The following is a 16,360-nucleotide window of genomic DNA, read 5'->3' on the forward strand; positions in this document are numbered from 1 at the left end:
AGGCCAACAGTTGAATCCATGTGCCGCAGGGCGGGAGAGAGACGGGGCTTTCTTTCGGCCCGTGTGCGGGGTTACCGTCTCGGACACTCGTGGGGTAGCTCTGCCCTCTGGCAGCGTCGCCGTGAATTCGCATCAGCTCGTGGCAGTGGAAGAGTTCGGTTTGGGGTCGGAATCCACCTGATGGCTGTGTCAGCTTCTTTAACGAAAGGGAAATTCCCGCCGTCAACGTCCTTTAAGGAAATATGGGCGCAAACCAGGTGGGCATGGGCAGGACAAAGACTACGGGGGGCGAGGGGCGCCAGCCCGGGCACGGGGTTGCGCGTCACTACACCTCCTAGCTCCCGGGCGCGGGCTGCGAAGCTCCGCCCCCGCGGTTGCCTAGCAACTGCCCGGAAGTTGCAGGCGGGGACTCGGCGGGCCTGCGGTGACCGGCGAAGATGGCGGAGGGCGGCGGAGCGGACGCCCGGGAGCAGGAGGGACGGTCCTCGGTGCCGCGGCCCCCGAGCGCGCGAGACCTGCAGGTGCGGCCGCGGGCGTGGGCGGGGCGCGGGGCGGGGCGCCGGCCAGCTGCGCGCTCGGCTGAGCCGCGCCCGGTTCTCCCGGGCGGAAGGGGGATCGGCGCTGCGCTCTCCCAGAGGGCGCTTCGCGCGCGGAGGGTGGTGGGAACAGGTGCCGGATCCCCGCCTGGACCGGCGTCTCTTCTGTCCCTGTCTCCTTTATAATTTGTTGAAACCAGGTGTGCGGCGGAGCCTTTTGTGCAGTCCGCGGCGCAGATTTCCTGCTGTTTGGTGCAGAGGAAAGCTGGGCGGTAGGGGAGGGGATCTGCGAACCCCTCAAACGTGGTGACAGGTGTGCCGGTTTGCGCCTTCCCGTCTTGGATGCTGTTTCTAACTTGATTGCTTATCTGCAAACAGATTCCTTTTTATCGTTTAGTTTTTCTTGTTTAAAGTGGCTTATGTACTGAACGTTTCATCCTCCAGATGCAAAGCTACACTCTAGAAAGCATCCGTACAAGAAACGGAAGATCAATAACTATAACGTTATAGGAAACTTGAGTTAGCTAGATGCCATTGCACCAAATACTGCTTGACCAGGTGATCTGGTCACGTGGGTCATCTGAGGTCTTTCTATCGTTTTAAACTTCACAAATAAATGTCTATAAGTAATAGTGGTTCAAAATAAGTGAGAAACCACAAGACTCAGTGTGACAGTCTTATTGCTTTGTGGCCACACCTTCTTCCTGTGTTGTTAAACAAACCTATATGGCCATGGTGGCCCAGTGGTTACACATTGGGCTGCTAACTGAAAAGTCAGCGGTTCGACACCACCAGCCACTCTGCAGGAAAAAGATGAGACTGTTTACTCTCCCAAAGAGTTACAGTTTCCGAAAGCCACAGGGGCAGTTCTACCCTGCCCTATAGGATCGCCGTGAGTCAGAATTAACTCGATGGCAGTGCGTTTGGTTTTTAGGTATATTAACCATGTGCGGCATAACAACATGCTACAAAGCTCTTGGAAAGGCAAACATAAATAGGGCATCAAATCCAAAGTCAGTACAGAATGTTGTGGGGGTATAGAAGATAAGTGAAAGAAATTTCCATATTTGGAAAGCCTGTAAGCAGGTGGTTTTTTGGGGGGTGGGGGTGGGGGGAGTGAAATAAAAATACACTTCATACTATAGGACGGAGCATGATTGTGTGCCAAAATAAGCAGTCAATAAGTGACAAACTGGGGGAGAAATATGGGGCTTTCTGCTCTGGTAAAGGTTTTCGTGGACAAGCACCCATATGGCAACTCTAATCCTATCTTACAGGGTAGCAGTGAGCTTTTTGTGGTTGCTGTTTATTTTTAAGTGAGTAGTTAGTGTAAGGCCAAATATAAACCAAAAATAGAATAGTTCCAGCAACCATAAGTTACTAGTAAGTCAGTACAAATATGTAAAATCAAGGAACAGGAAGCTCTTATCTACCTTATTTCTATTACGTACTTCCTTCCTCCTGACACTGATATCCACTTGATTCCAACTTGACCCATTTTGACAGAGTAGAACACCCTGGAATTTTTTTGGAAGCCCACTGCCACATCTTTTTCTTGCATAGTGACTGGTGGGGCCTACCTTTCCTTTAGCAGCCGACCACTTAAACACTGCACCACCAGGGCTCACAGGAGAGGCAGCCCAGGTTAATGAGAAAAAAGTAGGGTTTATGGCCATCTTGACTTCAGTATACATCTTGTTTCCACATCCTCTTCTGAATCCAGCCTGAACCTCTGGCCAATTCCCTGTCACTGTATTTGCTGAGACCATTGTTGAATAATCTTCAGCAAAATTTTACTTGCATTTGATGTAATTTGTACCTTTTGTTGGGTCACCTTTCTTTCGAATGGGTACAAATATGGATCTCTTCCAATCAGTTGGCCACTTAGCTGTCTTCCAAATTTCCTGACATGGATGAATGAGTGCTTCATCAGCTTCATGAAGCATTTCAATTGGTATTCCATCCGTTCCTGGAGGCTTGGCTTTGACTATGTTTTCAGTTAACTTCTTCCTTCATTACCATTGGTTCTTGCTTATATGCTACTGTTTGAAATGATTGATAGTCAACTAGTTCTTTTTGGTATAGTGACTCTATGTATTCTTTCCTTCTTTTCTTGATGTTTCTTGCATCATTCAATATTTTGCCCATGGAATCTTTCAGTATTGCAACACTAGGCTTCTTTCTTCTTTTTCTTGAATTCTTTCTGTTTAAGCTATGCTGAGTGCGTTCTTCCTTTTGGGTTTTCTAACCCTAGGTTTTTGCACATTTCATTGTAATATTTTACTTTGTCTACTTGAGCTGCCCTTTGAGATTTTCAACTCTTTGCTTTCATCATTTCTTCCATTTGTCTTACCTAATCTATGACTAAGAGCAAGTCTCAGAACCTTCTGACGTTCCATTTTGATCTCATCATTCTTTCTGGTCTTTCCAGTGACCCTTTGCTTTCTTCATTAATGGTGCTCTTGATGTCTTCCAACAGCTCTTCAGGCCTTTTGTCATTAGTGTTCAATGCAGAAAATCTGTTCATGAGATGTTTTCGAAATTCTGGTGGGACAAACTCAAGGTTATATTTTGCCTCTTGTGGACTTGTTTTAATATTCTTCAGCTTCAACCTGAACTTACATATGACCAATTGGTGGTCTGCTCCACAGTCAGCTCCTGGTCTTGTTATAGCTGCTGATAGTGAGCTTCTCCATCATCTCTTCTATAGATGTAGTCCATTTGAATTCTGGCTATTCCATCTAGAAAAGTCCATGTGGATAGCCATCATTTGTTTTGTTGGAAAAAAGTATTTTCTATGAACAAATGGTTGGTCTTACAAAATTATATCATATGGTCTTCAGCTTCATTTCTGTCACCAAGGCCATATTTTCCAACTTTTGTTCCTTCCTTTTTGTTTTCAACTTTTATGTTCCAAACTCCAATAATTATCAATGCATCTTGATTGCATGTTTGATCAATTTCCAAAGGAAGAAGTTGGTAGAACTCTTCAATTACTGCATCACTAGCTTTCCTGATTGATGTATGACTGAACAACAATTGTTCTATGATCGAATTTCCTTGAAGGCAGATAGATATAATCTATCACAGACAACATTGTAATTCAAGATAGGTCTAGAAGTGTCCCTTTTGTCAATGAATACAATGACATTCCTTTTGATTGTGTCATTACCTGCATAGTAAAACATGGTTTTCTGATTCAAAATAGCCAGTATCAGTAAATTTTTGCTCCCTGATGATAGGTTATTGATCAGTATGTGTACCATTTCATTTTTTACATTTTCCAGTTTTCCTACAGTCATACATTGTAGAATCCAAGTTGTGTTTATTAGTAGATTTTTGCAGCTGTTTCTTCTCACTTGAGTTGTGCCCTGCCAGCAAATGAAGATTCCAGAGGCTTTACAGGATTCATTTGACCATAGTTCACTCTGCTTTGAGAAAGCAGCTTCTCCAGTCATATCTTGAGTACCTTCCAACCTGAGGCACCCATTCTCTGGCACTATCTCTGACAATGATCTGATTCCATTCATTAGACCTTCAGTATCTGCCAATATTTTCAGGCTGTGCACAAGGTTTGAATCAGCTACTTCCTCCAAAGTGGGCAGCCAATTTCTTCTTCTTAGTCTGTGTTCTTAGTTTGGAAGCTCTGCTGAAGCCTATTCACTTTGAGTGACCCTGCTGCCACTTGAAATACCAGTGATGTAGCATCTAGTATCGGAGCAACTACAGGCCACCATACAATGACAAACTGACAGATACTCTGTTAATATTACAAATTATGAAACCGTTTATACCAAGATAGGGTTTTTTAAAAAACATTTTATTTCTACTTTTTATTTATTAGCAATTTCTTTATGAGTATGATTTGTTGTATCATCTATATTTAAAATATTGATAATATTTCCTTTAAAATTTAGTAAGAATCTGACCAACTTGAAAAGAAACTTGGAAACAACCAAAGTCATGATGTATCAACAACTGAAGTATGTATCAAATGTTTAAAAGGATTGAATAACATTCTCCCCAACTGGTTTCTTGGATTTGATTTATTTATGGATTATCTATGCTTATTTTAAAAGTTATCCAATTTTTAATTATTCTTTATAGATGCTTCTTTTTCTCCCTGAAACCTTACTTTAAAAGTCTTTCACAGAATTATTGAGGGAAAGGATGATATATTACTAATTGTAATAAGCAAAATACCTATAATTACCTACATTTTACTGCCATGTATTGGAGGGTTGCCCTGCATCTGAATCAGGAGGGAGCTGTCCAGGTGACACCCGAGGAAAGCTGTGTAGTTGTCTCCCAAAAGGCCACCCTACAATTAGAAATTTCAGACTTCAAAATCTTATTTGGTTTATCAAACCAAGACTGGATCTCCTTAGTCCCTCTGTTCCTTCAACTTGGGAAACATTGGGAAAATGTGGCCTTATTAGTGATAGGACTCAACCGAAAAACATCAATGATCATTTATGTATCTGAACCTTTTCAGGGATCTTTTTTCTCTTCTGGTGCCCCTCAGTCTGTCCATGAACCTGGGTTTAACAGTTGCTTAAGTTACTTAATTGTATGCTTTCGTCCAAGTCTCCCTCTAGAATTATAATATCAAACAAAAAAGTTTTCCTTAATTCTTTGTTTCTACCTAGATTTGAGTTGGTAGGATTAGGGGTAACTTTGGTACGTCAGGTGTGGCATTGGACTTGGTAGGGTGGGTCAGAAAGGAGTTCTATTAGAGAGAAAAGAACAAAATTATCAGTTGCTGTGTTTTGTAAAATTGCTACGAGTAACCCAATCCTGTTGGTTGTCATCATTCCATATCCCTGATGCTCAATTTGAGGATATATCAGAATCGTTGGGAAGGCTTGTGAAAAAGATTGCTGACACCCAGCCACCAGAGTTTCACAAAGTCTCAGGTCATTTTCACACAGTTCTTCGGTCATGTTGATGTTACTATTCTGCATATTAAACCTTCATTGTCCCTTTTTGTAAGTAGCCCTGGTAGTGTATAGTTATTTGTTGGGCTGCTACCACAAGGTCAGCAGTTTGAAACTATCATCCGCTCTGCAGAAAGACGGGGCTTCCTACTCTTGTGAAGAATTACAATCTCGGAAGTGAGTTCTAATGGGGTACTTCGAACCTGTCCTACAGGGTCTCTATGAGTTAGAATCAACTTTATAGCAGTGGTGTGGATGGTGTGGAGTCCCTTTTCATCTTTGGCTCTGTGCTTGATATTCTTTTCTTCATTTGCTTTGCTTTCAGATTTCGAGTTCTTATATTTCAATTTCTAGAGGAACCATAATATTTACATATTTTTAAAAACTATGCATTAAATAACTTCATAATTAAATTATGGAAGTGTTTTGATTGTGGACCACCATTAATATTACAATGACACGTTTTTATCTTTTTATTTGACTGAGATGTTAATGTGTTGGTTTCGACCATTACTTCCACTTATTTTGATCAGTTCCAATTACCATTCCTCTACTAGTCCAGTATCCTCTGTTAAGTCAATGTGAAAAAATAGAGCTATTATAATGTTAGCTAATGAGCCTATTAAATATTCAGACCTAGAATCAACTCCTTTTAATAATCATTCACTTTTCTGGAAACTACTGATGAATCATTAATACCAATGACCTCTTAGCCTGATCGAGTCCCTAATAATATTTTTCATATATCCCATATTTATTAATATATATTTGATATCCCATGGAGTCAAAAGGTACCATTCCTTTGGTCCTTAGTTCATATGAGAAACTTTTTTTGATTGATAGGGTATAGTTTTTCATAAAGCAATATTCTAATATTGAAAATGTATATGCTACTGCCTCTTCCACCATCTTATTCCTTCTACACTAGCTTTCAAGACTCTGAGAAGCTGAATAAGGCTGGGTGGCTTTCTTTATTTTTTACTTTATTTTGTATGTTTTACAGATTGCTTTTTGGTATTTCACCACCACCCCTTACTATAAAAATTGCTAGATTGATTCCTAAAATGTATTTTAAAATATGGTTGATCCATATAATGTTTTCAGCACATCCCTTTCAAAATGAGACAGCAAGTAACACAGTGTAACATGCCTTAGAGATCAGAGATCAGGAATAATCCGGATTGTTATGACAGCCAGGTTTAGAAATGGTATAAGCCTTAAAATATTCCATTTCAAAGTAGCAAACCCTTACTAAGAAGCCCTGGTGGTGCTGATGGGTAAGCACTGGGCTGCTCACAGCAAGAATGGCCATTCACATCCACCAGTTACTCCGTGAGATCAAGATGAGGTTATCTACTGTAAAGGTTTGCAGCCTCAGAAACCCTACAGGGGTCACTATGAGGTGGCAGTAGATTTGGGTTTAGGTTTGGAACCCTTGCAAGGAAAGGATAACTTTTTTTCTTTTGCCAAGTCCCTTGCTACCCAGCTGGATTAATCACAATGTGTCCAGTTTATTGAGCACATAGTTGGATTGAACAAAATCTATTTAGCAAGAGAGTGGTAGTGTTATGAATAACAAACTATGGAAAAGGTCAGATTTTATTTGACTTGATAACACACAGAAGAGTAGTAGCACGCAGACAGTATAGTATTTTCTTTGTGCTGAGCCCTGGTGGTATTGTTGAATATGTGTTGGACTGGTAATTAATTACAAGGTTGGTGATTCAAACCCACCAGCTGCTCCATGGGAGTAAAATGAGGCTATTTGCTCTTAGAAAGTTTTACAAAGTCTTGGAAACCCTACATAGGGTCACTCTGAATAGGAATCAACTTGATGGCAATGGGCTTGCTTTTGGTTTGAACCAGTGTGTATAAATGACTTCCCGAAAAATAGTTTTGGAAACAACAAATGATTTAAAATACAAATGGAGAATTTGCTGCTGACATACTATTTGTGATGACCTCTTGAGTACAGCAAGGGGTTCTTTTTCAATATGAATGCTCACTCCCTAATTATATTAGGACAAGCTAGATTACAAGACTATAATTATGTACACTCTAATCTGGGGGCTTAACCTAATACAGACTTATTTCTCATCCAGATGTCTTGTACAGTGCCTATTCGAAGGGGAAGTGAAGGAGGCGTCTCCTTGAAGTCATACAGAAACCCTAACTGATGTTCCACCCTGAATATTAGGCTTGAAGTTTCCTTCTATAGCTTTGGAGGAAAGCGTTTCACTTTTGGAAATCTTTTGCATCATTCAGTTCTTTGCTCACATCTACTTCACATGCGTATTCAATGATTAAAAAATACCATGACTTGGTTCAGGTGCAACTTAGACCTGAAGGTGGTATCTTTGCTCTCTTATGTAGTACATCACTTGATTTCTTGACTGCGGCTTCCATGAAAAAGATTATGGATCCAAGGACAATGACATCCTTGACAAATTCAATCTTTTCTCTGTCTATCATGATGTTGTCTATTGGCCTAGTTGTCTTCTTTCATTGAGTTGTAATTCATACTGATGGCTGTAGTGTTGAAGTATTTAAATCCTCCTGCAAAAAATACTGGTTCATCTACATATCAAGGATGTTAATGAACCTTCTTTTACTCTTGATTCTGTGTTTTTCTTTGTATAGTTCAGCTTCTCATATTATCTGCACATCTTTCCTGATTTTAAACCATACAGTATCCCCTTGCTTTGTTTGAATGACTGTGTCTTGGTCGATTTAGAGGTGCCGCATAAGCACAATGAAGTGTTCTGGAATTGCCATGTATCACAATTTTATCCATCATTTTTAATGACTCAAACAATCAAATACCTTTGCATAGTCAGTAGAGCACAAGTAAACATCTTTCTGGTATTCTTCTGCTTTTACCCAAGATCCATGTGATGCAGCAGTGATAGCTTTCCAAATCCTCTTCTGTATCCAGCATGAATTTCTGACAACTTCCGCTCCACGTACTTCTGCAACTGTTTTTGAATTATCATCAGCACAATTTTGTGTATGATATTAATGATATTGTTGATAACTTCTGTATCCTGTTGGGTCACTTTGCTTTGAAATGGGCACAAATCTGAAATGGGCATAAATCTGCTTTGAAATGGGCACAAATCTTCCAGTTGGTTGGCTAGGCAGCTGTCTTCCAAAAAAGTTGACATAGACCAGTGAGTGTTGCCAATGCCTGTTTCAGGAATATTTCAGTTGTTATTCCATGAGTTCCTGGAGCTTTGTTTTTCATCAGTCCCTTCAGTACAGCTTGAACTTCTTCCTTCAGTGCTTTTAGTTCTTGATCATATGCTACTTTTTGAAATAGTTGCATGTTGACTAATTCTTTTCGTCAGTGATTCTGTGCACTTCTTCATCACATTTGTTGCTTCCTGCATTCAGTATTTAGCCTGTATAGAATCCTTCAGTATTACAACTTGAGATATGAATTGTTTCTATATTTCTTTCAGTTTGAGATATGCTGACTCTATGATTTTTTTTTCAATTTTCTAAATCTAGCTTTTTGCACATTTTATTTTAATGGTTTTCTTTGTCTTCTCAAGCTGTGTTATGAGAATTTTTTTTTAAAGATAACATTTAGTTTAAAAAAATTGGAAAAGGCTTGGTGAAGGCTGGCCAAATGAACCTTTGAAAAACAGATAATAGGGGGGAAAAGAGAAGACAAACAGATAATAGTTCCATTTATTGATATTTTTGTAAAAGTAATTCTTAGAGCTGAACTAATGTAATAGGCTCAGAGAAAATATTCAAAAGAGTGCTGTTTAGAAGAGATTTCAGAGAGGTTCCTGAAAACTTTGCATCTGAGAAGTCAGGGTCAGTGTGATTTTGCTTGCTTGCCTCTTTCTCTTTCATTTCCTTAGCTCTGCTTTGAACAGACACGAAGTGGGGAAACGCTTAAGGAAATAAGGAGGATAACACTACAGGAAAAGTAAATCTTGAAGAAAATGAAATGCCAATATAATTATTGTTAAGTCTGTTTAGAAATATCTTCCAGCATGTGCCTAGCATTTTAAAAACAGTATTTAATGCTTAACACAACCCTCTGAGATAAAATCAGACATTTAATGAAAAAGATTAAGCTTAGAAATGTTATGTAGTTTGCCCAAGTTTCACACAGTAAGTGCCAAAGTTAGAATTTAAATACAATTATTCTAATTTATTTCCCCTCCAAAATCATTCAGTCATTTAGAACTGCCAACATTTCACTTAGCAACGGTGCCACCAGGGCTTTGATAACTTGGATTTCTTGCATGGTTTCTAAACATAGCCTTTCCCTGAAGAATTCTTCACTCGTCTACCTATACTGCATTAAAATGACAATATTGTCGTTTCCAAGGCACTTGTGATGGTTAGATTTGTGTCAACTTGGCAAGGGCCAGGAGACTCAGGAGTTTGTTTACATAATATAAACAACTCCAGGCTGCCTGTATAGCAAGGCAGTATCTCACTCAGGCCACAAACTGATGTCTTCTTGTGGGTGTGGCCTGTTTGGCAGCCACAAAAGAGATATGGTTAAGAATGTTTCCTCTCTCTCTGGGAGGAGACGAGCCAGTCAGGGTGCGATGTAGCAATGATAAAAAATACAACTTTCCTCTGGTTCCTAAATGTTTCCTCTCCGCCCCCACTATCATGATCTGAATTCTACCTTGCAAGTCTGGCTAGACCAGAGGATGTACACTGGTACAGATAGGAACTGGAAACACAGGGAATCCAGGGCGGATGATCCCTTCAGGACCAGTGGTGTGAGTGGCGATACTGGGAGGGTAGAGGGAGAGTGGGTTGGAACGAGGGAACCGATTACAAGGAACTATATGTGACCTCCTCCCTGGGGGATGGACAACAGAAAAGTGGGTGAAGGGAGACGTCAAACAGGGCAAGATATGACAAAATAATAATTTATAAATTATCAAGGGCTCTTGAGGGAGGGTAAAAATGAAGACCTAATACCGGGGTCTTAAATGGAGAGAAAATGTTTTGAGAATGATGAGGGCAATGAATGTACAAATGAGCTTTACACAATTGATGTATGTATGGATTATGATAAGAGTTGTATGAGCCCCTAATAAAACGATTAAATAAAAAAAAAAGAATGCTTCCTTTCTTCCCTTTCTTCCTGCTGGCCTGGATCCTGACTGTTTTTTTGGAATACAGACCACTGGTGATCCTGGGAGCTATTAGCCGCCTTTCATAACATCTGCCCATTTCCCTCTGCAGTCACCAGCTATGACTTTCTGGCTTTGTTCTGCTGCCTCTAGATTCCTTTTCTAGCTTCCTGAGTTCCCAGGCCTGGCAACCACACAAGTCCCGAAAAGCTTCCAGCTTACATCCCTGCTTGATCTAAGAAGGGATTTCAGATTAACATCTGATCCATGGATTTGAGCTAAACTGGGTTTGTGACTGTTTGGCTATGTGGCTGCTTTTTCATATTCCTTTTAAATGTTTTGGGTTTTCGGAACAAAAAAGTCTGAAGGGGCAAGATCAGGGCTGTATGGTAGATGGGGTAAGGGTTCCCAGTGAAATTCTCATAGAATAACCCCGGCTCCCCTTGATGCATGAGTAGGTACATGGTCATAATGGAAAAAATTTCTCTGCAAATTTCTTGACCTTTTTCTCATAACTAAGACCCAGCTTACTGGTCAGAAAGAGACTAGTGGGGCCCCGCAGATGATGGCCATTAGTAACCCTTCACGTCTGCAAATGAATTCACCTTCATGGCTTAATTTTCAGCCAAACAGTAGACAGAGTTATAAGGAGAACAATAACACTAGGGAAGCATGCACACCTTAGAATGCTCAACCATTTGAAATTGAAAGGATAGCATTTACCAGAGCCAAAATTCAGACGGGTTAAGGATGAAGGAGAAAGGGAAACAGGAAATACAGGGGAGAAATGGAATAAGGAATGTTATATTAGGCATTGCAATGAATGAGATTAAACAAAATGTGTATGAATTGTTGACTATAAAACTGATCGCCTGCTCTATAAAGCTTCACCCAATTCACAATAAGAAGCTAAAAATATTAAAAGATTAACCCCTTGGAATCTCAAAATACAATTATGACCTTCTGAGCTGATCTGTATGCTTTAGATATAACTGGCTCAGCATATCACTTTAGATACCACTAATTTGGTTGGACCTTTTGCATTTGAAGCACCCTAATGAGGCTGAGACAACGGTGTTAAGACATGTACTTATAAGCAGCCATCCACTGATGAGAGACATGTTTAGCAAGTTTTGTTTGGAGTAAATCCATTAATGTATGAACTAGAACCTACTAGTAATACTTTTAAATTGTTCTTATATATATGGTGGTCAGGGCAAAATTATGGATGAAAATAAAGCTTTTGTTTTTGTTTTGTGTATATGTGTAAAGGTCGACTGATAGAATCCTGGAAGAATTAACTTTGCCCCAATTCTTTCCTATTAAGTGAAGATGGTTATCTAGAAGGAACATTTTATCTGCCCTCTCCCCTACTGCCACTGCCACAAATAAATACAAAAATCATATATATGCAAATTATAATTGAATAACTACAAGAGGCATTAAGGGAAATTTTCACATTCCCAAAATGTCAAAAATGGGGCAAAATTTATTAAGCAACACTGGAATATTTAGATTATTTTTTAATTTTCCATTCCAAGGACAGATACAATTCTGTTACTGAAATTTGAAGATAAACAACCATTTATCTGTAACATATAATGTGGTAATACTGTTTTTAAAAAAATCATGAATATACTATGTATATTTATTTTATTTGTTAAAGTTCATTTTCTTGATTCAATTTGTATATCTGGTAAATTTTAAATGAAATAATTTTGAAATTGTTTTATGTGCTTGGATTTTGAAACCTTGAATAGCTGAATGAAATTGTACTATGGGATATAATGAGAACAGAGTGTGAAACATTGTATTTTTTTAAAAAAAGAATTGCAGGAATAACACGTGCAATAAATAGCAATGGAAGCAGACATGGCTGATTTCCTCTGGCTATCCAGAAACTCAAAAAACCAAACTCACTTTTATTGAATTGATTCGGACTCATACCTGTCTTATAGGACAGGGTAGACCTGCCTGTGTGGGTTGTACTCATGCCTACTTTATAGGACAGGGTAGACCTACCTGCCCTTGTGGTTACCAACACTATTTAACCTTTATGGGAGTAGAAAACCTCATCTTTATCCTCCTGACTGACTGGTGGTTTTGAACTGCTGACCCAACTCTACCATCACGCCATTAAGGCTCCAACCAACCAGAACCAAATCCTTAGGAGAGGGAAACTCCAATTCCACCATATTTCTAAAGACAGAGGTCTGCATGTCTTCACATTCCATCCATCTTTACCAATTCTGACACCAACCATTCCTTTCACAGCACCTACTTCTATGCTGGGCTCAATAATTCATTGCAGTGGTCACCTGGAACTCACAGACAAAGCTCAGCATTAAGGGGTTTTATTAGGGAAGTTAAAGAGACCTGGTGGTGTAGTGGTTATACATTGGGCTGGTAACCACAAGGTTAGCAGTTTGAGACCACCAGCTGCTTTGTGAAAGAAAAATGAGGCTTTCTACTCCCATAAAAAATTAGTTTTAGAAACCCATGGGGGCAGTTCTACCCTTTTCCTACAGGGTCATCATGAGTCAAAAGGAGCTACTTGGGAAGTCAGTGGGTTACCACAAGTCAGGAACACCAAGCAATGAGGATGCAAGTCATTGGTCCACAGCAACACCTCTCCCCAGCCAGCAGCCAAGTCTCTGTGATCCTCCACCTCTCAGCTATGTGGTACATTAGCCTTTGCCTCCAGGGGCCAGGATACCAGCCTGCCTGCCACACTGTTCTCACAGTTCCACAGCCTCAGGCTAGATGAAGATAGTGCATAGTTTCAATGCTGCTCCTCTTAGCCTTATTGTCACAATCTCTGGTGCATCTGGTCTCTGTGGCTACTGCCCTCTGCCGCCACTTCAGAGAGAGATCTTGGACTCACTCTTCTGAATGGCCCTGCAGTTTTTCTGTGTCCCAGATGGCTCTTATTTACTGAGGGATGGCTCTCGTGGTTTGTCTTTTAGCTGACTGTACCTCCAAGGAAAAGGAAAGATGGTGCCTTAAAGATGCCCCCCCAGAAACAAGGGGTGTGACTTGATCCATACCCTGAACTAAGAACAGGGTTAGCCCCACCTTAATCCTGTCACAGGGAACACCTTCCAAAATGAGATCTAGCCTAAGGCAGAGAATCCAGAATTATAATACATCACATAAGGAATTATGGTCAGAAGGGCCATAATCATTGACTGTATCTCAACACGTAAGGGCCAAGTTTGTAAATAGTTTATTACTTAACACAGTTTTTGAAAATGTAGAATCATTAATTAATTTAACAATTACTATAACTTGAATATATTCTAAACTATGTGATTGGTTCACCCATAAATATGGGTCTCTTTAACTTCCCTAATAAAACCCCTTAATGCTGAGCTTTGTCTGTGAGTTCCAGGTGACGACCCTCCTGCTATCTGGAAGTTCCTATGAAGCTTTTGTAAGCCAATATACAATTAAGTAAAGAGGTAATTACTATTAGTTTTTAGGGGAAATTTATTTTTTGTATTCTCCAACCCCTCAAATAACCAAATAATATCAAATAACCTGCAAAACCTGAACTAACAGTAGCAAACATAGCATTAAGAGCTATGGCCACTTAATGCTAAGATGCTGAGTATCATTTTGGACAATGGAGCTTGGCGAGGAGAGCGGCCTTTTTAATGACTCATTGCAAAACCAAATCTGAATGATAATTTTGCTTTTTGCCACCACCACCTACCACAGGTTAATTACTTTCAGATTTCCTTCTGTTACTGAAAATAAGTACTAGTATAGGTCTTCGAGAAAACAACATTTGAGGTAAACTTGCATAAAGAAATCTTTATCACTCAATTAAACTTCATGTTTGATTCACAACTTACATTTGTGTAAAGAGTTCACTTCTGATGTTATGTGTTATAACAAGACTGTTATTGTGTAGTTGGCCTTAGCAGGTTTATATGAAGATGAAATCAAAGGCAAATCATCCAAGAATGATAGACCTAAAGCTCCAGTCTTTAGAAGCCCACGAACACCTCCTCAAATGTAAGTTTTTTTGTCTGTTTGTTTTTAATAATTTAGTAATTTAGTCCCTCTTTAGTCCACTAATCCCAATAGTTTTAATAGCCTGGGTCATTGTTTTTTTATTGTTTATATACTTGCCTAAAACGATAATATAAAGCTCAAAGAAGCTGCTGGGAAAACTGCCTTAAATGCCTATTACATTATTGAACTTCATGTGAAATTATATGCTACGTAGTATTTTTCTTGGGCACAGTGGTTCATTAACCTTTCGTGACTCATCAGTCTATTGAGTTTCGCATGCACTAATTTTTTTCCATCAAGGTGCCCTCCATTTCGACTTTCCAGGGATAGTGTAATTACCCCATTCAATGGGCATTTGACATTGAATTAGAGGGTTTCAGTAGTTAAACTTATGAACGTCGTTTGTTAGCTTATGCTAGAATTTTACATGATTGTATTTTATTGGTTGTATTTTTTTATATTGTGGTTGAAAACATTCTTGAAGAAAAAAGCAGGATGCTACTGATCTTACGTAAAGTAGTTCTTGGGTGGCACAAGCTGTTAAGCACTCAACTACTAGCCCAAAAAAGGTTGGTAATTCAAACCCACCCAGAGGTGCCTCAGAAGACAGGACTCTCGATTTGCCTTAAAATCCCTCTTCTGCACATATGAGGTCACTATGAATTGGAATAATTTGATGGCAACTAACAATAGCTGATAACAACAAAGGAAATTATATATTTTCTAAACCATTTATGAAGTTGGAGTCAAAGGAGAAATTGGTGACTACATAAGAATACACTGACAAGCATGTTCATATGGGCCACATTATTTACCTTAACTTAGTGGCTAGACTAGAGTAGTTGTCTTTTCAGTTCAGACATCTTTCAAATGCAAGCCCTGTGGTAGCCGGAATCTAAATTTAGACACTTAAAACTATCTAAATATAGAGGCTTCTTCGCTAACTAGGTCTGCCCTGAATATATCTTCCTTAGGGGAAGAGGTTAGCTTCTGATTGTCAATACTTCTTAACTCTACTCCATCAAAAATATATGGTTTGTTGAAGAGATGCATCTGGGAAGCATTCACATAATGATTGGGGGAAGACGACAGCAAGCCAATTCTCACTCTCAGTATCATAATCTCTGCAACTCAGCATGAGAAAGTGCATGAGGTAGTTACTGTTTAGTGTTTTCCTTAATCCATTTTTAAAGGATTTCTACAGAAATCATAGAACTATCTCTTTAGAAGCTATTTCATAAAAGCATGTTGCTTTTTGCTTTAAAATTGTATATTTCTGTTATTCCTAATTTATGTTTATGAACTTTAACCTTCAAGGTTCTATCCAAATGAACACGAATACAGTGGATTACATATAGTTCGACCCTCAACTGGGAAAATTGTGAGTGAACTTTTTAAAGAGGCAAAGGAACACGGAGCAGTCCCTCTGAAAGAAGCCACGCGAGCTTTAGGGGATGAAAAATCTAAGGTAAGTGATACATTTTATAGATTGTGTGTGACTCCTCTATAGATGTGCAAACAGTGTTTACTAAATACATTTATTTCTGTTTTAAATATCTGCGTAGTCTTCTCTGATCATAATCCTTATTCTATTAATGGTTAGAGAATAACAGTTTCTTTTTTTTTTTAATCATTTTATTAGGGGCTCATACAACTCTTATTACAATCCATACATACATCAATTGTGTAAAGCACATTTGTACATTCATTGCCCTCATAATTCTCAAAATATTTGCTCTTCACTTAAGCCCCT

General features: G+C 39.3%; 1 protein-coding gene across 2 annotated transcripts in view; it reads left to right on the forward strand.

Annotated features, from left to right (window-relative positions):
• Positions 1-437: 437 nt before the first annotated feature.
• UBXN2B (UBX domain protein 2B) overlaps positions 438-16,360 on the forward strand; it is a 36,103-nt gene continuing 20,180 nt past the window's right edge. The window contains exons 1-3 of one of the 2 annotated variants that reach the window (XM_013007457.2): positions 438-521; positions 14,504-14,607; positions 15,925-16,075. In XM_013007457.2, coding sequence (XP_012862911.1) covers positions 438-521; positions 14,504-14,607; positions 15,925-16,075 — 339 coding nt within the window. Of the gene's footprint in view, positions 522-13,082; positions 14,049-14,503; positions 14,608-15,924; positions 16,076-16,360 lie in introns of those variants that run through there. The other variant, XM_045287721.1, reaches the window with a different exon arrangement.

This window comes from Echinops telfairi, unplaced genomic scaffold, assembly GCF_000313985.2.
Source record: "Echinops telfairi isolate 266 unplaced genomic scaffold, ASM31398v2 ScPeMD7_1;HRSCAF=3_0, whole genome shotgun sequence".
Classification (NCBI taxonomy): domain Eukaryota; kingdom Metazoa; phylum Chordata; class Mammalia; order Afrosoricida; family Tenrecidae; genus Echinops; species Echinops telfairi.